This window comes from Lachnellula hyalina (assembly GCF_007821495.1).
Source record: "Lachnellula hyalina strain CBS 185.66 chromosome Unknown contig00096, whole genome shotgun sequence".
Lineage (NCBI taxonomy): Eukaryota > Fungi > Ascomycota > Leotiomycetes > Helotiales > Lachnaceae > Lachnellula > Lachnellula hyalina.
In genome coordinates, this window is record NW_022157210.1 from 44613 (window position 1) to 65130 (window position 20518).

Here is a 20518-nt window from a genome sequence, read left to right on the forward strand (position 1 = left end):
CTGCACCGGGATCCATCAAAATGGCCTCATCAGCAAAGCCTTCCCCAATTCCCAAGCAAAGCGTGGGCCCAGACTATCGTCCTGAGAAGCAGAAACCTACAGCAACAGTTTCGACAGAGGTCCCATTCGAGAATGTGCACACGTTGTCACAGACCCCGCAGCTCATTGCTCTTCTAACGTGGGTCACAAGAAGAAAACATTGGTTGTAGTTTCGCTTTGCTGATTCTCCTGTTTCTGTAGCATGATCAGAGACAAGAATACCGACCGGGCGGATTTCATATTCTACTCCAACCGCATCATTAGACTGCTTGTTGAGGAGGGTCTCAACCACCTTCCAGTCGTGGAGCATGCCATCACAACTCCTGTTGGCCGTAACTATGCTGGTGTCATGTTCCAGGGTAAAATTTGTGGCGTATCCATCATGAGAGCTGGAGAGGCTATGGAACAGGGACTGCGTGACTGCTGCCGTTCTGTGAGAATTGGAAAGATCTTGATCCAGCGCGATGAAGAAACGTGTATGCCAAAGCTCTTCTACGACAAGCTTCCTGAAGACATTGCCGATCGATGGTGCTTGCTTTTGGATCCAATGTTTGCTACAGGTGAGTCATGGTGTAAAGAAGAAGAATGAAAGTATCACGACCAGCTAAAGATGCTCACAGGAGGCTCGGCCATCATGGCTGTTGATGTGTTGAAGTCTCGTGGTGTACCCGAGAACCGGATTCTGTTTTTGAACCTCATTGCCAGTCCACAAGGCATTGAGAATTTTGCTAAGAAGTTCCCCGAACTAAGAGTTGTCACAGCATTTATAGACCAAGTAAGTAAACTTGCCATTTTGATCCAAGATAAAGCTAATCATCTCCTAGGGACTCGACGAAAAGAAGTAAGTCTTGAGTGGCGGCACAAATTGATTGATTGCTAACCTGTTCGTCTAGCTATATTGTTCCAGGCCTGGGTGACTTTGGGGATAGGTTCTACACTATGTAGATAGACCAGCCAGTATGGAGCGCAGTACACTTAGCATTTGCAAGGTTGGGGCGGGTGGTTACATTGCATTTTCTTCCAAGTCTCCTTTGTTGAAGTCCCCGGCATCTAAAGTTACGGCAATTCTACATAGGAATAAATGAAGTAACAGCGCATAGATTCGTGCAATATCTCTCTAGTGAAACCGGTTCATTTTGTATGCTCCTTCCAACGCCCCTTGACCCAAAACTCCATTTCTATCCCGCCTTTCTCAATATTCATCGTCCGCCACGACACCATGCCCACCATAGCCACCCAGCCCGTCCTCATCATCTATAATATCGTCGTGGTCATCGTCGTCGTCGTCGTCTCTAGTATTTCCAACACTCGGTCTGCTAGCAACAGGAGCGCGCGCTGGGGCAAAACTGCCACCACCTTCCTCGCCATCGTCTTTCGCTACCGTGTCGCAAGCATCAACCCATTCCGAGTAAACATCAACAGCTGCCGAGAGATCTGACTTTTTATTAGCTACAGGTTGTGACGGCAAAGATGTGCAGAAGGTGCGTTACTCACAGTTGATGGCGCATTGGAACTGTTGGCTGCATACTTTGCAGGATAGGTTGCCCACGCCACCTTTCTTGTCGATCTCCACCGAGACAGAATTCTCGTGGTTGCAGAAGAGACAAGGGAATGACTTTGCTAGAGGTTCGTTCTGTGTAGATTGTCAGTCGCGTCGCACCGGCGCAATAAGGAGGGAATGCTTGGATGTACCTTTTTGCCCGTGGGTTTCTTTGCAGCCTTCTTTCGTTTGCCCTAGGTAAGTTATGCAGTTTAGCTTCAGTGCTGCTGGCGTACCAAGGGTCGTTCTTACCATGGTGAGTCTGTGAAAATGGCTGTGTTGTAATAATTCGGATGCTCTGGTCTGGAGAAGCTCAAAGCTTTGCACGCGCAAGTTTGGAATGCGGAGTACGTAAACGCCTCTTGAGACGTGACGGAGGGGTCCGATAAGCTTCAACTCCACTCCACTACTGTACTGTACAAAGCGATTACAATTACAATACTTCGGCGTACATTAAGGTACATGCTACGTTCGGCTGAATAAGTCACAAGTCAGGTCAGTTCAGGCAGGTACCCTACTTGTATCGAGCAAATAAGGAAAGGCCGCGTGCATTGAAGTTCCTGCACTTTCCCTCTTCACACCGTCTTTGTGCCTTGCCCTGCCCTCCCCCTCCTTGGCTTGCATCCAACCCAACCCAACCACCACCACTACCACGGGCACCTTGCACTGCAGTACTAGGTACTTCCCCGTCTTGTACAAACACCGTACCTCTTACTTTTACTCTATATCCATCCCACTCGCCCCTTCTTCCAGACTTTCCAACCCACAGCACAGCGTCCTCAAGCCAACCGACGGCAACAAAGAGCAAGATAAGACAAGACAAGATGTCTTCCTCGGCTGTAGACCAGACGGCCTTGATGAAGGAGGTACTTGGAGCCTTGAAGACCTTACAGACCAATCAGATTCAACTTGCCGCCAACGTTGATGCTATCTCAGGTCGTGTCAATGTCCTGGCGGGCATGAAGGAGGTTCGCGATGTAGCAAATGACTCCTCAAGCAAATCGTCCACTGTCTCCAAGAGCATTGATACAAGTGCCCCTGACCACGATCCTTCTGATGACCATGTACCAAGCTCGCCATCCCTTCCAGCTTCGGAGTTGGAAGGGGTTAAAGAATCCACCCAGATTGCCCTTGCTCCCAAGTCTAGTTCCACTTCAAGAATCATCCTCACGTGAGTTTCTATATGCCTCCCACGGGTTGGGACTCTGTTGACGTATTATATGAAGAACGTATCCCAGCCAATCCGGCATTAACCCACTCCCAATGGATTGGGGCAACAAAGATTTCCAGCTGCGAGGTCCTGTTGTTGTGTCCAGAACCCAGTCAACGATTCGTAGAAGAAATGGTCGGTTCAAACTCTCGTCTTCTTGTTCATACTTGTGCTAACCAACTCTAGCTATTGGAGGTAAGAGTTGTCTGAAATAGCTATGAAATGTATTGACACTTTATAAGCGCATGGTGGTTCTTATTCCATATACTACGCGCTCGCCGTGGCTAGTAAGGAAATCAAGGTAGACCATAGGTATGGCCCTGTTTCCATTATCACTGTCTCAGAATGCACGATCTCAACGATAGAACCCCGAAACCCCTGAGCCTTATGCTATGAGATCGTGGCCTTGTTTCTGATATGCAGTTTGGTCCATATCCAAGATATTGAGACTGACATATCTTTAGACCCGACTTTACCAACACTGAGCCGGCCGCCAATATTGGTCCCTTCCCGCAATGGGCCGACAAGAAGAAAATCGTTTCCATGGATCCGCTTGGTCACTTGTCCCCGTGGCTTTTCTCCGAGACTATTGAGAAGGAAAATGGTAAGTTGATATACTTTACCACGTGATTGGCCTAGCTAACTCTTCGTAGTTGATATTCGTCCAACGATTGGTATGTGCTCGTGCCTATTATTGCGGTCTGCCAGCTAACTCGTGTCAAGCGATCACCCGAGCACACATGAAGGTTGTTTACTCTCCTATTATTTTGAATCCAACTGACATTTTCAACAGCTCCCAGAATTAGAGCAGAGTGTTCGTGAGGGTCGCCTGTAAGAGTGTTATAACATCAAGATATTCGTCGGCTGACCTTTTGACAGTATTCCCGACGGGAAGGTTTGCCTGAATGAGAGTGGTGAGCTGGCAGTGACTAAATTCGCTGTCGAACCAGTTAGTAAAACCCTCATACCAAGAATTGCCAGCGTCTGACAAACCCTAGGTTTGGTATCTCCCGGGTGTTGCAGAGAGATTTGGAATTGGTACGTTTCTCGTCTCACCAACTGTTACACCAGCTTACCTTTCATCAGATGAAGGGACTCTTCGAAGATCACTATTTGAGCATACAGGAGGATCTTATCCCGAGCTAATCACCAGAGGTGATATCAAACTCTTCTTACCGCCAATAGGTATACTGCCCCCCGAAGTACGGACCAATGAACAAGTCTGACTGCGTACAGGTGGGCTTACGGTATATTGTTTTGGGGATCCCGCCAAGATGTCAGACGAGAAAGTGAAGCTAGCCCTGAGAGTTCATGATGAGGTAAATATTATCCGACCCAGGGTCGAACTCTCTGACCCAATGGCAGTGTAATGGGAGTGACGTGTTCGGATCTGACATCTGCACGTGTCGTCCTTACCTTATCTACGGTATTGAGGAGGCTGTCAAGGAGGCACAAAAGTTAGTTTCCCAAGATACCCCGCGTCGTACATGGAGCACCTGCTAATCCACCACCCAGGGGCGGAAGTGGTGTTGTAATCTATTTCCGCAAGGAAGGCCGCGCCCTTGGCGAAGTTACAAAGGTAAAGAATCCCTCAAACGTCTCCCAACATGTCGTACAAGCTTGCCCATTCCATATACCCATGCAAACATCATTATCATTCCCCAACCCCCAATCCCGACTTTGACTGCCATTAACCCCCACGTCCCTCTGAATACACCCATGCCTACCCGTTCACCCCCATATTATTATCCTGCTATCTAGGTGATATTCTAATTCTTTGATATAGTACTTGGTCTACAATGCAAGGAAGCGCGGATCGGACCGTGCCTCAGAGTATTTCAAACGGACTGAGAACATCGCGGGTGTAAAGGACATGAGATTCCAAGCCTTGATGCCCGACATTCTTCATTGGCTGGGAATTAAGAAAATTGACAGAATGTTGAGTATGAGCAAGTAGGTCACAAAGTGGGAGAATAAGCACTCCGGTACTAACAATCGCCAGCATGAAGCACGACGCTATCGTAGGCCAGGGGTAAGCCTCCACCCCACTATCCAACGGCTGTGGTTAACCATACTACAGGATCCCCATTCATGAACGAGTTGAGCTTCCCGAGTCCTGGATTCCTGCAGACTCTCGAGTCGAAATAGATGCCAAAATCAACGCAGGTTAGTTTATCCCTACCCCCACGACTGCCCCTTTGTCGACGATAGGGCTGACTCTCCCAGGATATTTCACTACTGGCTACCGAATGACCGAAGAAGAACTTGCCGCTGTGAAGGGAAGGACTTGGGAAGAGTAAGCATCTCATTCGAGCGATTCCAGGACCGAAACTGACCCAAATGTAGTATCGACCATTGATCACGCGCATCAAAATGGCATCCGATTTCCCACTCTGCGCTGGATGTACTTTTGGACCTGCATGAGTGTGCCCGATCTCCCGACACCCGTGTTAGCGTAATTAGAAATAAAGACAGACTTACCTTACCGCACTTGTTAATATTAACGATTGGCCCTAGAGATTAGAAAATTAAAAGTTGAAAAGACTGAGCGTGCCGGTAGCGGTGCCGGAAGTGACCGGTGCATGTTGCGTGATAAGAATCGATAGTTACTTCGTAGTAGTTACTGTAGGAGTGGGTGGATAATTAGAGTTGACGATGGATGGATGGATGGATGGATGGATCCAGACTTTTGCAAGCTAGTAACTTGCTAACTTAACTCTACGGAGCACAAGAATATAAGCCAGTACCTATGTACTCTACGGAGTAAGTAGTGCGACACGCAACAGACGGGGTGGAAGCACCGGGAGAGAGAGGGGAGATGGGGGTGGCTCGCCCATTCCAGACGCTCGGCCAAGTGTGGAGGGTCTGCACGACAGCCAGTAACAGGCCTGCACATATTCCTCGCATGCGCATTACAGGACATAACATACCTTACCGCCTCGTCAAAATCATTCACAGGCTGCCACATCACATGTAGGAGGGAGGCCAGCAAGATGGGGTGGGCCTTCGGTTGGCTTGGACCTTGGTTCGGGGCATTTCATTCATTTGGTATGGATGGGATGGTAGATGCTAGATAGATAGATAGATAGATGGATGGATGGATGCTCTGATGCTCTGCCTGCTCCGCTGCTCTGCTTGCTTATATGAAGAAGGAACATACCACTCTATTTTGCAGTTGGCATTCCACGTATCTATTCCAAAAACATTCCACCTCTTTTTGACTTGAGATATTACAAAAGACCCCTGCACTTGAAGTCTTTCTGCTGCAGTATCTCTTCATTGATCTTCCCAACAAAACAAAATCTCAACCCGGATACCACAATCTATACTCATATCCATACGCTTCCTCGCTACCTTTCTTCGCCGGCCTAGCTCTCTCTATGATGGGTTCCAAATCGCAATCAAGAGGGACCTCTCCCATGGTTGCTGCTCGTCGACCGAAACTCATGCGAGCGGCTGCGACTGCCCCCTCACTGGCCACATCCAACGCATCTCGGAATGACCTGGCTAGTCGACAGTCGTCGCGAGCAGCAACGCTTCTCAACAGAGTAGCGAGCTATTCGACGGCGCAGCACGAACATAGGCTCCATGGCACGCCGGGCAGCGTGTACTCGAACCCCGAGCAGGGATCTCCCGACAGCAGCGCGTCAATGGAGGAAAGGAAAGACACATTCCAGGCAGACATTCATCAGTGTGAGTAGATAACTTGGGCATGTGACGTGAGATGGCAGTGCTGACGATGGTGCAGCGGGCAATTACTTCAGTTTTCCGAGCTTTGAAGACTTTCAAGATTTCCAGGAGAACGAGGAGCGGATAGCTGCAATGCACGACAAAGGCGTGCCATGAAGTGATGCTGCTTGTGGGCGTATTGGACTTTTATCATGAATTTAGGGCAAAGTATCATATGTGAAAAGGGAACTGGAAAGGCTAAGGGAAGGACTCCGCCCAGGAGGATAGCATCACGGCGTTCCGGTGTATATTGTGGCATGCAATAGCCATCTGGCTAAGGAGCGTAATGCATAGGTGTGGATAGGGGCTGGTAGAACAGCACAGCACATAGTACATACCTAGGGACCGATGGACTTTAAGTCTGTGACGACAGCTAGGCCAGAGTCGGAGAAGGCTTGTATTTAAAGAGAAATGGACAAACCATCTGAACATACCGTATATTCCCAGTGACTGCTTCAATACCCAATAGCAGCGGCTCAAGAAGAGGAAGACTATAAGATGGCTATCTCGCAGTGGTACGATACCGGAGTGTCTATGTGGCTTGGTGACAAACCAGCAAGAGGTTTGCGGCTATCATGGTGTATATCTGAATCTAACAAAACAACAACTGCACCACAGTAAACAAAGTACCTTGAAAGGATACCATAGTCTCCGGTGTATACGATACTGCAGTATAACGTCCCATTTTGAGTAGATGATTAAGATGTTGACGATGATGTTGAAAAGGGTCCTGGGCTGGGCGGAAGTGATGCCAATCTGAAATAGCCTCCCAACAGGAATCTGGCAGGATGTCATCAATTGGAGCCTCTGCGAATTCTGAGATATACTTCAATTGCCGACCCAAGAGGGCCAAGAGGGGACTTTATGGCAGCGGTATCGTGACGAAAGAAAAGAGGAGGGGTGAGAGAGAAAAAAGTCTGGCTTTGCACGCCAAGACGAGTTTGGACCATTCTCGCTAAATAATGCGCTAACCGCCGCACACAACCCTCAAGCCGGAACAAAATTTTGACCCTCTTCAAGACATCACTTCCATCTTCAACAACCACCGACTTCGAAATCTCCGAAATGGCTGTTGGGAAGTATGGAAAACCCGAATCTCTCAAGCATCAGAGTGCTGACAATACACCAGGAACAAGCGCCTCTCAAAGGGCAAGAAGGGCATCAAGAAGAAGACCCTCGACCCTTTCACCCGCAAGGACTGGTACCAAGTCAAGGTATGCGCCTCCATGGACACTCAATCGTATTGCGGCTACTGACAATTTACAAGGCTCCATCTTCCTTCCAGATCCGAGAGTACGAATTCCCTCTGCGAACGAAATACACATATATCTAACTGAGCTTGCAGTGTCGGAAAGACTCTCGTCAACAGAACCACTGGTCTCAAGAACGCAAACGATGCGCTAAAGGGCAGAATTTTCGAGGTTTCTTTGGCCGATCTCCAGAAGGATGAGGACCACGCTTTCCGCAAGGTCAAGCTCCGTGTCGATGAGGTTCAAGGCAAGAACTGCTTGACCAACTTCCACGGTCTCGACTTCACCTCTGACAAACTCCGATCCCTCGTCCGAAAATGGCAGACCTTGATCGAGGCCAACGTCACCGTCAAGACCACCGATGACTACCTCCTCCGTTTGTTCGCAATCGCCTTCACCAAGCGCAGGCCAAACCAGATCAAGAAGACCACATACGCCGCCTCTTCCCAGATCAGAGCCATCCGAAAGAAGATGACCGAGATCATTCAACGTGAAGCCCAAAGCTGCACCCTTACACAACTCACCGCCAAGCTTATCCCTGAGGTTATCGGCCGTGAGATCGAGAAATCCACCCAAGGCATTTACCCATTACAAAATGTGGGTTTTACATGAATCATGCCAAGGTATCACATTGCTGATTAATCTAGGTCCATATCCGTAAAGTCAAGCTCCTGAAGGCACCCAAGTTCGACCTCGGCGCTCTTCTTAACCTCCACGGCGAATCGAACACAGATGAGTCGGGTCAGAAGGTTGAGCGGGAATTCAAGGAGAAGGTTTTGGATGAGGTATGAAAGGGTTATGGGCAATGTATCTGGCGCTTTTTTGACTGGTCATTTGCATGTAGTCAGGTCTTGCTTGGGGCATTTGGCGTGCCACGTCTAGCATAGGGCTAGCAAATAAATTCCCAAAATTCCGAACAATGAATCATTCAGGTCATTCTCAAGGCATGTGAAATTTGGTGGTCTTGAGACTTGTGTTGCTCAGCCTTGGCTTGGCATCTTTCGTGACGTCGGCTGGGCATGTGAACCAAAGAACCTGAAACTTATCTCTCTTAAATAAATCATTACAACTGCTCACAACCCTCGAAGTTAGGCAACACATCTTGAAATTATGGCATCCGACGAGTCACTACCTACCCTCAAGATCTTAATGATCGGGCCCTCTGGGGCCGGTAAATCAGCTTGTAAGAAAGCCTCGGGCCACCAAACTGCTGCGTCTGCTAACATACCCCCCTCCCAGTACTTATACGATACTGCGATGATCAGTTCGACTCCGACGGTTCGACCGCCACAATAGGAGTAGATTTCAAAGTAATGTTCTAGCCCGCCATCTTATTTCAAAGCTAACAAAAACCCAGCTCAAGAAACTCTCCGTGCATGGAAAAGCCTACCGCCTCAACCTCCTCGACACAGCCGGCCAAGAGCGCTTCCGCACCCTCTCCAACTCCTACTACCGCGGTGCGCATGGCGTGATACTCGTCTACGACATCTCTAACCGCGAGAGCTTCAACGCGATGGAGCGCTGGTTCGAGGAGGCGGAAGCGAACGCTATGCCGGGCGCTGTTATGTATCTGGTGGGCAGCAAGATGGACAAGGCGGGCGCTAGACAGGTCAAGGTCGACGAGGGGACGGAGCTGGCTGAGAGGCATGGGTGTGGGTTTTGTGAACTTAGTGCGAAGACGAGGGAGGGTGTGAGGAAGCCGTTTGTGGACATTGTGGATGCTATTGTTAAGAACCCGCAGCTCTTGAATGCGGCGAATAGGAGGGCTGGTGCGGTCGCGGTGGGTGGAGGAGGGGGAGAGGGGTATGCGAGTGGGTGTGCTTGTTAATAGGATGGGATTTTGGGGGAGGGTATATTATTATGGGCGACGTTATTTTGAGATACACGGAGTTGGGCATGATACTGGGCATGATACATGATACATGATACCCTTAGACACTAGATTGTACAGGTTTATTCTTTGGGGCTTAGGAATTCTACCACGGCTTTCCATATAGTCAGCAAATGCGTCTCTTCTAGTGACTCGGCAGAGGAACTTACCTTGTCTAAACTCTTCAGGCTTCTCCGAGATCACCCAGTGTCCAGCATCTATATCTGCCAGAACGAACCTCGGAAAGAACTGCCCTATTATAGGCAGAGCTTCATCAGGAACGTATTTGCTTTGTGTCCCACGCACGAACAACGCTGGCTTCTCAAATCGTACTGCTCCTGGGTCTTTGAAGGGAAAATCTCCAAGGTTGTCCAACGCAGAGCCCAGTATTCGCAGCGGAACCTTGAACTTCTGTATCTTCTCCCCTGGCGGTCGATATAGGTTCCCTAAGAGGAACTGTCGGATAGGGAGAGACTGCAGCACCAGGCATTAGCATATACCAGGCCCCTTGATATTGGTGTACTTGCCTCCTCGTACTCTTGCAAGATCTTGTCTGCCTCCGCCTGCCTAGTAACTCCCGCCTCTTCAATCTTCTTCATGCCTTGTATGTATTTGCCAAAATTGCTCAACAGAGCAGCATCCAGCGGGGCATTATCTACAGACACGATATTGTCTATCATATCGGGAGCCTTCAGTGCCAACGTCATAGCCGTTTTCGCTCCCCTAAAATTAAACATCCATCAGTCTCCGCGAACTCTCCGCTGCAAGGAAGAAATACTGACATCGAGTGCCCGATCAGGGTAGTGTTCTTCAATTGATGTTCTTCAATGAACCCCGCAACATCATCCGCCATAGCCATGTAATCATGATTAGGGTTGTGAGGTGAGTCCCCGTGGTTTCGCAAGTCTACCGCATATACAGGCCGTCCTAGATCCCTTGCAAGTGCCCTATTCCGCCTATTAGGAATTGACCTCGGGCGGTAGTTTGGGAGCAAGATGCTCACTTACTGATGCCCCTGTTATTCTTCTTGGACCCGAATAGACCGTGCATGAAGATTATGGCCCGCGGAGCATTGGAGGGTTTCGACGGTTCGTGGAGATCATATGCGAGTGATATCCGGGGAGCTGTCGAATAGGATTTGCGACATGGTATTCCGCGGATTGGGATAGCCCTTAATACTGCCAATCGAGGCCGCATGGTTGGAAAGCTTGGAAGTCTATTATAAGAGCATGAAAGGCTTGTTTGACTTTGCTACAACTTGAAGATGATGGATCTTGAAATCTTAGCAGCTTTTAATACATCAAGTCGGTATATTGTTGAAGACACTCCGTCCGCTCTAGCCCCGAACACACGTGGTGTAGCGGGGCGTTTGCCCATAACATTCCTTCCCCAAGATGATAATTGGCGTAGAAAGGAACAGCACATTTATAAAAGAGTCCGCGAGGTATTCATTTCTTCACGTTTATTCAAGGAGAAGAGGGGCCCAGCAATACCTAACTCCTTTCTCGCGTCCATGTTCTTCCCCTCGACATCCCCTCAGCTCCACCAGTGAACTTGCAAGATGTAGCGTACAGTACAGGAATACCTCCGTACAAGCAGGAAAGACCACCTTAACATGTCTGTCGAGTGATGGCCGGGAGTTCTTAAGTTTGGCAAGATGCCTTTCAAAACTACCGTATGCTACTACTGGGAACAAAAGAACATTAAAGTGTTCAGAATTGGGCCAATACTGAGAAGGGAGTTCCCTCTGGCTACTTTTATCAGCATCTTGGAAAGCGATTCTTGAAGACAGGAAGGATGTCACCTTGAACTCCAAGTAGAAGCACTCTATGATACTGTAAGCTTCAATTCAAGCCACGATAGCCAAAAGTTGAGGTTATCTATCGTATCTGCAATTTTCCCCCAGTTTCAAGCACGCAGGTGCTGTTATGATAAGATGTTTACGGAGATATGACTCCCGCAGATTTTAGGACAATGTACGATGGTGCGGGGTCCTCATCCTCCCCGGAGAGGTCCGCAGACACTAATGTTTTCTTATCGGGTGTTATCAGATATAGTCGGCCGAGGACCTGCCCTCCAATATCTCCTTTGTGATTTCACAGCAACGAGATCCGTGGATTAAGAATTGTATATGTATACAAATTACGAGTAGATTGAATCAAGAGCCATCAAGTAAACATTTCTTCAGCTCAGCACATTTCCATCTTGCAATATGTCTCCATCAAGAATCAACGAGAGTTCCCTGGTTGTCACGCCGATCAAACATGCTGCTGACAAGAAGTGCACGATTGGGGCTGTAATTACTGGTCTCGATCTAAATGATATATCAGATGAAGACTTGGCCACTCTCAAAGAGGCCGTTCATCAGTATCAATATGTCACGATCAAAGACCAACACAACTTGGATCCAGTGAAGCACTGGGAGTTGGTCACGAGACTGGACCCTGAAGCACCACAAGTCCATGGTCATGGCACTGTTAAAGAGTTCCAGAAGGTTGGGGGTTTACTCTCTGTAAGTCGCACCCTTGTTACCGAGTCACCGCATGCTTACATTTTGCAGAAGAGGGCAGTCCATGGTTTGCCCGCTGCTCCTAATGTTCGCCTAATTGGAAAGGGGTACCAAGGAGAAGATCACTTCGGAATCAAGGACTTCACAGCTGCCGGAGCAAGCAATAGTTACCACAGATACCCTCCTTCGGACGAGTCGTTTGCTGCAGGAAATACACAGTTTCAGAGATGGCATAGTAAGTTAGACTCTTAACTGTCTCTCTCTCAATCAAATAGTCTTTTCCCTCGTTCCATGGCACATTTCACATTTCACATTACGACGATATTATCGAAATAGACGCTGATTAGTTCAAGTCGATGCACCACTCTACGACCGTGAGCCACCCCACTTCACTGCTCTCCGTGCTGTCAAGTGCCCTGTAGGACCGGATATCCAAGTGAACTGGGACGATGGAAGCGGGCTCTCCATGAAGTGCAAGCCTGGGCAAACGGCGTTTGTTAGCACCATCCAGCTCTACGAACTCTTAAGTGATGAGGAGAGAATGCTTGCCGAAAACAGCTGGGTTGAGTACGCCCCGTTCCCATATATGTGGATTGAGAATTGTAAAGGACGGCCGAATGGGCTAGGTTTGGAGACGGAAGGCAAAGAACACAAAATGGAAGAAATGCCGGAGTGGGAACCGGAAAAGATCAAGACGGTGAGCCCTTTCCTCAATGACGGTAGTATGTTTTAGCTAAGTAGTATACTCAAGTATCCCATGGTTTGGATGAGACCAAACGGGAAGAAGGCTCTCCAGATACATGGTATTGCAGTCCGGAAGATGTTCCTAAAAGCAACCCCAACGAGCGAGGTCCGAGTCGTTGATGACGTGGTAAAGATCAGAGAGCTCCTTCACAGCTGGCAGCAGAGGATCATTCGCCCTGAGTATGTACTCATGGGTCCCGTGAAGGAAGGTGATGTCCAAATGTGGGACAACTGGGTAAGCTGCCGTGAATTACAGATCTTCCAGCCGTCACACTGACAGAATCCACAGAGCGTTTTCCATAGTGCAGTTGATTATCCAGACCATTATGGCACCAGAAGTAAGTAACCTCCTATGATAAGATGCTGTATTCGGATGCTAATACAGTTCCAGGCATGCACCAAGCCAATTTGGGTGCATCTGATTCCCCAGTGGGACCTGTTCCCATACCAGTTTCCTGATAGGGGAGGTGAAATGTTAGACTCTAGCTAGAAATCCAAATGAAGAGTACTGTTGTATTTTGATAGCACAACAACTAGCCCATGTTCCCTGAACAAAAATATGCGTGCGTTAGTGGGGTAATGAATGGTCAAAATTAAGTCCTGATAGACTCATCGAGTGATTAGTCTCTAAGGACATGCAGGTTCTCCCTTCCGGCGTATAACAAGTGGTTAGAGACATGGTGGTTTTACCCTCGAGTCTATGCTACTCTTACGTATGCTATCTGTCTTTCCCCCTTTCTAGCAGTAAGGCAAGGGGAAGTGGGCTCTGCTCCTTACGTAGCAAAGGTGTTTAGTTTCCGAGCTAGACTTACAGGACTAGACATGCAGTAACGTTCAACCCTAACTTGAATGAAAGGATACATAGTTTCTATTAATTCTCGATTGAATATATGCAAAACCAAAGCTCTTGCAACTCCTAGTACATTTCTATCCCTTGATCCGAAACCTCCATAAGTTCTTTCCTATTCTCGGTCCATAGTCGACACTTGAGCCTCCTTTGTCTCAAACCCTTTTTCAGCCCGACCTTCGGCTCCATCCATAGAGCTCTGATCGATCGAACCTACTCCTTCCACTATCTCCGTATCGCCGTGAATGACTTCTGGGATCAGCGTCTTACGATCCGGAAACACGACGTTGAGTACGTAGTGCAGCACACACGAGGCAACGAATCCGTAGAGCCAGTTTATAGCAAAGAGATGGCTAAGCTCGATAGGGATGTGCACACTTTCCGGTGTGACTTTGTTCGCAAGGGCAGGGAGCATTGGAACAATTACTAGAATCATGATTGCAAGGGAGCGCCAGTTCTAAATTGACTGCATTAGTATCGACGTCTTGAGGGGAGCACAGAAACTCGTACACATTTCCCGTAGATTCCTTCGGGGTCATAAAGTGCGGGGACGTCTATCTTGCGTCGTTTGATGAGCCAGTAATCCGTAAGCATTATTCCAGCTATGGGGGCCATGAATACGGCGTATGCGGACATGAAATTGAGGAAGGTCTTCGCGTTTGAGAGAATTATCCAAGGAACCATACCGAATCCGCCCACAAGCATCGCAAAGATGACTCCTCGGCGGATGTTGAAGTATTTTGGAAATAAGGATGTGATATCTAAAAAGTTTTGTCAGCCATAAACTATAAGTTTGCAGGATAATATTCGAGTCAATACCATTTCCAAAGGACACAGAGTTGGCGGATATGTTGACGCAAATTTGAGCGAGACACCACAACGCAGCACAAAAGAACGCAGCAGCACGACCACCGTGACTCCCTTGCCATTCAGCCAGAATATCCAAGGGACTCCATATAACCTTTCCATAGAGCGGCTTTGATGCCGCGGCTCCAACGACCCCGAAGATGCTGACCAAGATCTTGAAGATGGGAATGAAGGGGAGTTGCCAAACTTGGGAACCCGGTTTCTTAGCAAAGCGAGCAAAATCTGGGATGTTCACAGCCAAGGTAGAAAAGCCACCGGTTATGGATGTCATGCTGGAAAGCCAAAGCCAGGCGCGCGCCGATCCCGTCACTGTAGACTTTTGATCCCAGAAATCTGGTGCGTGCCGCGCAGCAACAGCGAGGTAGATTACCATTGCCAAGGCCATTGGAGGAACGAGAATTGTCTTAGTCAGGAACATCCATTTCAGCTTTTCGGTTTTGATAAACAGAAATGGCGTTTGCACCACATGGTATATAAAGTAAGATATCATTCCCTTGGTAGTGATACCGGCTGAGGCTGGGAGGGAGTTATGTAGCAAGGCATAGGATGGCCATATCGCTGTGATCATCTGGGTGATAGCGGTAGCACCACCAGAACTCTGTACTCCGAACCAAAAAAGTGCGAGGATGCCTCTCGACACAACGCAGAAGTAGGCCAACCAGTATCCGTAGCTAGCCCTGACCGCAATAGGGAAGGGCTTTGGATAAAATTAGTCTCGATGGTCAATGTTTGAAGATCAGCAAGCTACCCACAATGTGCAGATCTGCTCCTATAGCACCGTTCATTACCGTGGGAATGGCATTGCACATGGCCGCGACGAAAACGATCCAGATGGCATCACTCGGTGACAACCCTAGAGCTACGACAGCAGCCCCATTTGCCCATGTTGAATAGGTGACAAGGTCAGAAAACCAATACAGGACAAACGTATAGCCGGTCCAAGTTCTTCGACTTGGTTCCACGGGATCTTGGAGGCATCAGCTTCGTGTCAACAAGAATGAGGACTTCGAGTCACGAGTTTCGTGACAGAGAGTAAGCTTACCTTGATCTATTGCAGGTTAGATTCAATATTCGAAACTTAGCAGAAATGCTTGCAGAGATTATTCTCGGGCATACCTGAGTTACTCCAAACATAGTCAGGCGCTAGTGTACTCTTCTGCTTAGGGAGCTTCCAAGTGAACGTTCGTACGGAGTTCTTGGCTCTTTCAAACATTTTGGAGAACGAGAAGCAATCAACCCTATTAGAGAAGAGAAGATTTCTGGGAGCTTCTACATATTCATATCGTAGAAATAAGGCAGCCTGTCAACGTCCTGCTTATTATAACCAAATCCAAACTGATAGGAGAAGAAGTGGCGGCACATTCAGGCTGGAGATGGTCATGTCCGTTGGAAGATAACGTTCCATATTTCTTCCAGTAAACCAAGATTGAGAATACAGATATGCTCGATATGGGTATGGATATGGATATGAACATGGCTTTAGCTGCAAGAGGTGGATAAGGGTGCTAAAGGGCCCAAAGCGGGTGCGGGTCCAAGGTTCGGCCGAAAGCCCTCGTACCGAAGATAAACATATACCCAACATCAACAACAGACTCCTCCACCCCACTCTCCACGTCTATTAGCGACCACCGTCAGACTACTACGATGCTTCGTTATTCGACCGGCTTATAGTATATGACGAATACCCTGGCCTGTAGTCCGGACTGTTATGCTCGGTCGACGAGCAAATCTCGGCCGCAATGTCGAGAAAGCCTCAGACGTGCGCGGAATGTTCGCGGTGAGTTGACATTTACGATGTTACGCGCAGGTCTAGAGCTGACACGCCGTTAGACGGAAGATCAAATGTCAAAAAGTCATACCCTGCGATAATTGCATCAAAAGGCACGTGGTGTCTATCCTGTGGGATGTTCAACTTCTATTTCTGATACCATTACAGGGGATCAGCACAATGGTGCCGGCTCGCTGATATGACACACACTGTTGAGAGACAGGCATCTCATCCGTCAGACCACCCGTCCACTGGTGGCCCCGAAGCGATAGGAAATTCTATGGACTCTACATTGAATGAGAGACTTCTCGGTCTAGTAACGAGACTCTCAAACAGAGTTGAGCATCTGGAGGCTAGACTAGATACTACAGGACCGGAAAAACGCCCTTTACCTCAGGAGGAAGGAATTGATGATCGAATAGAAGATGAATCCCTTTCATTCTCAACAAGGCGGCCGTCAAAGCAGCGCAGGATTTCGCAAAAAGAGACATGTCGAGTCCCTCCAAATATTGAGGATAACAGCGAGCCGCAAAAGGAAACTGGAATCAAACCTAGTTTGCCGGAGCTCGATGCAGAGGTAGAAGATGCGGCTACGGTTCTCGAATTTCTTGCCTGGGGGAGGCTGAAAGACAGTAATATTACGACTGGTCTTCGGGACACTTCGGGTGATTCGGCTTTGGGATCCGAGAAAGACATAATTCAAAGTACCCAAACATGGGGCCTTTCGCCAGCCTCGGTTTCTGGAAGCCAGTCCATTGATACCCTGCAGATTTCTCAGATACAGGACTTGCTCCCTACCAAAGCTCAAGCTTTTCTGTTGGTCGAGTATCATGCCGAATGGCTTTTGTTCATGCATTGTTCATTTCATGCTCCGACGTTACGGCGGGACCTTGAGAAGTTTTATCTCAATGATCAAGGTAACATCAATATGACCAGTTTCGGATTGCAATGGACTGCACTCCTATTTGCAGTAATTTGTGTGAGCATGACTTGTGCAAAACCAGCGCAAATTGGAGACTGGGGATTTGTTGAAGGTTGGCCCCATCACATATATGTGTTCGCGGGAAGGTTACTCATTGAGAAAATAGGCAATCAAAGCTCACTAGCAAAGCATTGGTACCAAGCATCAGTTGAATGCCTGAGTGCTGCTAAATATCAGCAAAACCATTCTTGTAGGCTTTTTGAGACGTTTGAAGATTTATTCGGAAATTAACCAAAGCTAGTATACGGCGTTCAGACGATTGCGAGTTCCACTATATGCGCTCACTTACTAGGGTACGCCTACGAGTTATTATGAAGTTACACACTGATAGGAGTAGATTTTCTAACTCTCAGTCTGTTTTATTGGCGGCCGCAGTTCGCATCGCGCAGTCTCTGGGTCTACATAGACTTGGGAAACCGAAATTATCAGCCCGTGATAATGCCAATTATGATCCAGCAGAACGAGTTCAACAAGAGATAGGCCGGAGGGTTTGGCAACAGCTGACAATACAGGACTGGTTTTCTGTACCATTCTCGGAAACTTACTGTTTGCACTCCACTCTAATACTATTTGATGTCTCAAAAAGCACCCGCCATACTAATGAGGTTATAGGTGTGAATCCTCTTCACTTCTCCACGAATGCACCTCTTCATTGTGATGAGGAAACCATGCGGTCTACACCATTGTCTAGCCCAACCATCATGTCCTATGGTAATTTCCTCTTCAGGATCGCATGCCTAATGCCCGCATTGCTAGATCAGTCCTCAAAAACCCACACGCTCGAGGTAAAATATCAAGAAGTTCTGCGGTTCGATCAAATGATGCGGGAGCTGGTTGTGTCGGAGCTACCACCATGTCTGAACAGCCAAACGCCAATTGAGCCACAGTGGCCTCGATGGGTACTGTTAGCCCGGCGTTGCCTTACGATTACATCCGCCCATAAAATCATTGTACGTCTAGATATAAGAGGACTAGAAAAGTTACTAATTGACGTTCTTTACCAGATGATTCACAGGAGTTTTCTTGGGATGAGTTTTCACGATAAAAGATATGCTTTCACAAGGAGAAGTAAGTTACATTTGAGATATCCAAATTTCCTTCCGCGGAAACACCAATGCCTCTACCCCACTGAGAGAAGATGGTAAGCTGACAAAGTCTACAGCCTGTCTATCTGCAGCTAAAACAATCATAAATGAGGTCAAACAAGATCTCCCTGACGAAAGCCCGATAATCTGGACCACACAAGCCTTTAGTGTTGCTGCTGCTGTAAGTGATGCCCAAGTATCATGCCTCAATCTATTCTAAATACCATATTAGATTATATTGTCCCTAGATAACTTTAGCCGCCACCGGTCCGCTCAAGAGTATATAGATAACCGTCAACTAGTCTTGGATGCCATTAAATATCTTTCCAGTAGTGTCTCAATATCCTCAATCGCTGCCAGGGGCACACGTCTTCTGGCTGGACTATTAGCGGAAGATGAAAAGCATACTCAGATTTTGGATACTCGCCAAGACTTACGTGGTGAAAGCCAAAGAGCTGGCGGTGGAATTGCTGTTTCTAAGAGTGGCGATAAAAGTCTCGATATTTCAGCGTTCGTGAAGAAATTCTGTCAACAAGACCAGGCACCGCCAGGCAGTTCTCCTATAACAGATTCGCATATGCCATTATGGCTCCAACAGGAAACGTCTTTTCAGTCTTACTCGAATGCTCGGCGGGAATCACAGGATATGTATACGACAGGTAGAGACAGAAGTTACGCCGCTTCCAACTCGAGAATGCCACCACCGCCATCCATGCATGATGCTTTCGGACTCACAGCAGATCGCCGCCAGCATGAATACCCCCCCAACCCGTTTACTCAAGCATTTTCCGACAATTTTGATATCAGAAATGTAAATTGGTTTGATGATTTACTAGGAATGGCACCTTCACACTCAATCTGAGAAGACTCAAGTAAGTCTTGCGCGTCAAATGACCGCATCTCTCTATATCTCTCCAAATAAAGTACATATCCGCTGACAGGCTAAGAACGTTACAAAAAATCCAACATTGCCTCCATAGCCTTCACTACCCCATCAGTATCTTCTAATACCTGCTGATGACCTGAATGCACTACTTTCAGCAAGACGTTCTCGTTTCCGCCACCTCCTATTAGCGTCATGAGATCCTCGGACCTCGACACGGGCGATATCATGTCCTGATCCCCCGCAATGAGCACAGCTGGGCATTTGATCGTAGAATAGTCTGGATCGACATGCGTCTTGGCACAAGCTGCCTCACAAGTAGCCGCGTAGCCTTCGGCGTCTTGCGAGCTGATCATCTGCCTGACGATTGTTCGAACAAGGTTCGAGGAGCTGGGAGCGACATTGTTGCCAATTGTGGAATCTCTAATCCCTTCGATGCCAAGCCTGGCTTTGGCTCCAAGGCCAGTCATTCGCTCGACAACAGCAGGAATATGGGAGGCTGATCTCCCGGGCCCAATGAGAACGAGCCCGCTGATTCCTGGATTTTTTGAAGCATAATGCATGGCTACAATACTTCCAAGGGAATGGCCAACGAGTATTGTATTCTCCTTTGAATCCTTGGAGTCTAGAATAGAGGAGAGATCTTCGACGAATTGTGGTATAGATGGCGGTGACTTGAAAGTGCTGAATCCGGAACCTGGGAAGTCAAACCGCAACATAGTGTATCGAGAGGAGAAATGAGATATCAAAGGCTGGAAGGCGTTCGTTGTTCCACCCAGACCATGCATCAGTACCATTAATGGACCGGAACCACATTCTTCAATGAAGATCCGGGAGCCATTAGGTGTTGTATGATAGTACGTCTTGGTTTCGTCAGACATGCTGTAAAAAGTGTGTGAAATTGATCTACGGAATTTGACAGACTCTATAGCATTCAGATATGTTCGAGGCTAGACGTGATTGTGAGGAATGAAGCTGAGCAATTGCACTTTGACAACCAAATGTCCTATAAGACTTGTGTTTCCATGAATGGGGTTACACACGGTACTTTCGTTACGCCCCGGAGTTTCGGCCGAGTTCTTATCAGTATATTCTTCTAAAGCCGCTGCCTCCAAACCCAAAAAGTAAGTGATTAAAGACAACTTCTTATCATAAATACCGGCCGAATTGATCTGAAAATAGGCCCTCGAAGTTA

The 20518-nt window shown here is 47.9% G+C and overlaps 11 protein-coding genes across 11 annotated transcripts; 7 read left to right on the forward strand and 4 right to left on the reverse strand.

The window, feature by feature from the left end:
* Positions 1-20: 20 nt before the first annotated feature.
* FUR1 (Uracil phosphoribosyltransferase) lies at positions 21-984 on the forward strand (the record flags this gene model as incomplete). The annotated part of the gene is made up of 5 exons (XM_031148690.1): positions 21-178; positions 241-599; positions 660-814; positions 864-880; positions 933-984. The coding sequence occupies 5 exons, from the start codon at positions 21-23 to the stop codon at positions 982-984; spliced, it is 741 nt and encodes a 246-aa protein (XP_031004174.1).
* Positions 985-1231: 247 nt separating this feature from the next.
* LHYA1_G003722 (Transcription elongation factor 1-like protein) lies at positions 1232-1993 on the reverse strand (the record flags this gene model as incomplete). Its single annotated transcript, XM_031148691.1, has 4 exons — positions 1232-1473; positions 1534-1672; positions 1732-1773; positions 1832-1993. Coding segments are annotated over 4 exons (585 nt in total), but the record flags the coding sequence as incomplete, so codon positions are not given.
* Positions 1994-2403: 410 nt separating this feature from the next.
* On the forward strand, positions 2404-5124 carry urg1 (Uracil-regulated protein; the record flags this gene model as incomplete). The annotated part of the gene is made up of 17 exons (XM_031148692.1): positions 2404-2750; positions 2806-2924; positions 2976-2984; positions 3032-3101; positions 3254-3393; positions 3443-3463; positions 3513-3535; positions 3583-3620; positions 3669-3738; positions 3788-3974; positions 4026-4108; positions 4155-4246; positions 4305-4368; positions 4576-4742; positions 4792-4821; positions 4870-4959; positions 5016-5124. Coding segments are annotated over 17 exons (1551 nt in total). The 3' UTR covers positions 5017-5124.
* A 1048-nt stretch (positions 5125-6172) lies between these two features.
* On the forward strand, positions 6173-6635 carry LHYA1_G003724 (uncharacterized protein; the record flags this gene model as incomplete). Its single annotated transcript, XM_031148693.1, has 2 exons — positions 6173-6482; positions 6538-6635. The coding sequence occupies 2 exons, from the start codon at positions 6173-6175 to the stop codon at positions 6633-6635; spliced, it is 408 nt and encodes a 135-aa protein (XP_031004169.1).
* Positions 6636-7583: 948 nt separating this feature from the next.
* Positions 7584-9596, forward strand: rps1 (40S ribosomal protein; the record flags this gene model as incomplete). Its single annotated transcript, XM_031148694.1, has 8 exons — positions 7584-7597; positions 7648-7732; positions 7786-7811; positions 7864-8365; positions 8416-8553; positions 8861-8951; positions 9008-9078; positions 9126-9596. 8 exons carry the CDS (start codon positions 7584-7586, stop codon positions 9594-9596), a joined length of 1398 nt encoding a protein of 465 aa, XP_031004170.1.
* A 125-nt stretch (positions 9597-9721) lies between these two features.
* LHYA1_G003726 (Abhydrolase domain-containing protein) lies at positions 9722-10835 on the reverse strand (the record flags this gene model as incomplete). Its single annotated transcript, XM_031148695.1, has 5 exons — positions 9722-9753; positions 9809-10112; positions 10139-10361; positions 10421-10585; positions 10642-10835. The coding sequence occupies 5 exons, from the start codon at positions 10833-10835 to the stop codon at positions 9722-9724; spliced, it is 918 nt and encodes a 305-aa protein (XP_031004171.1).
* Positions 10836-11850: 1015 nt separating this feature from the next.
* LHYA1_G003727 (putative dioxygenase) lies at positions 11851-13381 on the forward strand (the record flags this gene model as incomplete). The annotated part of the gene is made up of 5 exons (XM_031148696.1): positions 11851-12382; positions 12495-12844; positions 12899-13126; positions 13212-13229; positions 13283-13381. The coding sequence occupies 5 exons, from the start codon at positions 11851-11853 to the stop codon at positions 13379-13381; spliced, it is 1227 nt and encodes a 408-aa protein (XP_031004172.1).
* A 472-nt stretch (positions 13382-13853) lies between these two features.
* On the reverse strand, positions 13854-15818 carry LHYA1_G003728 (putative permease; the record flags this gene model as incomplete). The annotated part of the gene is made up of 5 exons (XM_031148697.1): positions 13854-14195; positions 14249-14499; positions 14525-15302; positions 15358-15572; positions 15722-15818. The coding sequence occupies 5 exons, from the start codon at positions 15816-15818 to the stop codon at positions 13854-13856; spliced, it is 1683 nt and encodes a 560-aa protein (XP_031004177.1).
* Positions 15819-16344: 526 nt separating this feature from the next.
* Positions 16345-17586, forward strand: LHYA1_G003729 (uncharacterized protein; the record flags this gene model as incomplete). Its single annotated transcript, XM_031148698.1, has 2 exons — positions 16345-16382; positions 16542-17586. 2 exons carry the CDS (start codon positions 16345-16347, stop codon positions 17584-17586), a joined length of 1083 nt encoding a protein of 360 aa, XP_031004178.1.
* A 470-nt stretch (positions 17587-18056) lies between these two features.
* Positions 18057-19826, forward strand: LHYA1_G003730 (uncharacterized protein; the record flags this gene model as incomplete). Its single annotated transcript, XM_031148699.1, has 5 exons — positions 18057-18423; positions 18533-18621; positions 18673-19251; positions 19277-19312; positions 19515-19826. The coding sequence occupies 5 exons, from the start codon at positions 18057-18059 to the stop codon at positions 19824-19826; spliced, it is 1383 nt and encodes a 460-aa protein (XP_031004164.1).
* Positions 19392-20204, reverse strand: bioH (Pimeloyl-[acyl-carrier protein] methyl ester esterase; the record flags this gene model as incomplete). Its single annotated transcript, XM_031148700.1, has 1 exon — positions 19392-20204. One exon carries the CDS (start codon positions 20202-20204, stop codon positions 19392-19394), a length of 813 nt encoding a protein of 270 aa, XP_031004204.1.
* Between the last annotated feature and the right edge of the window lie 314 nt (positions 20205-20518).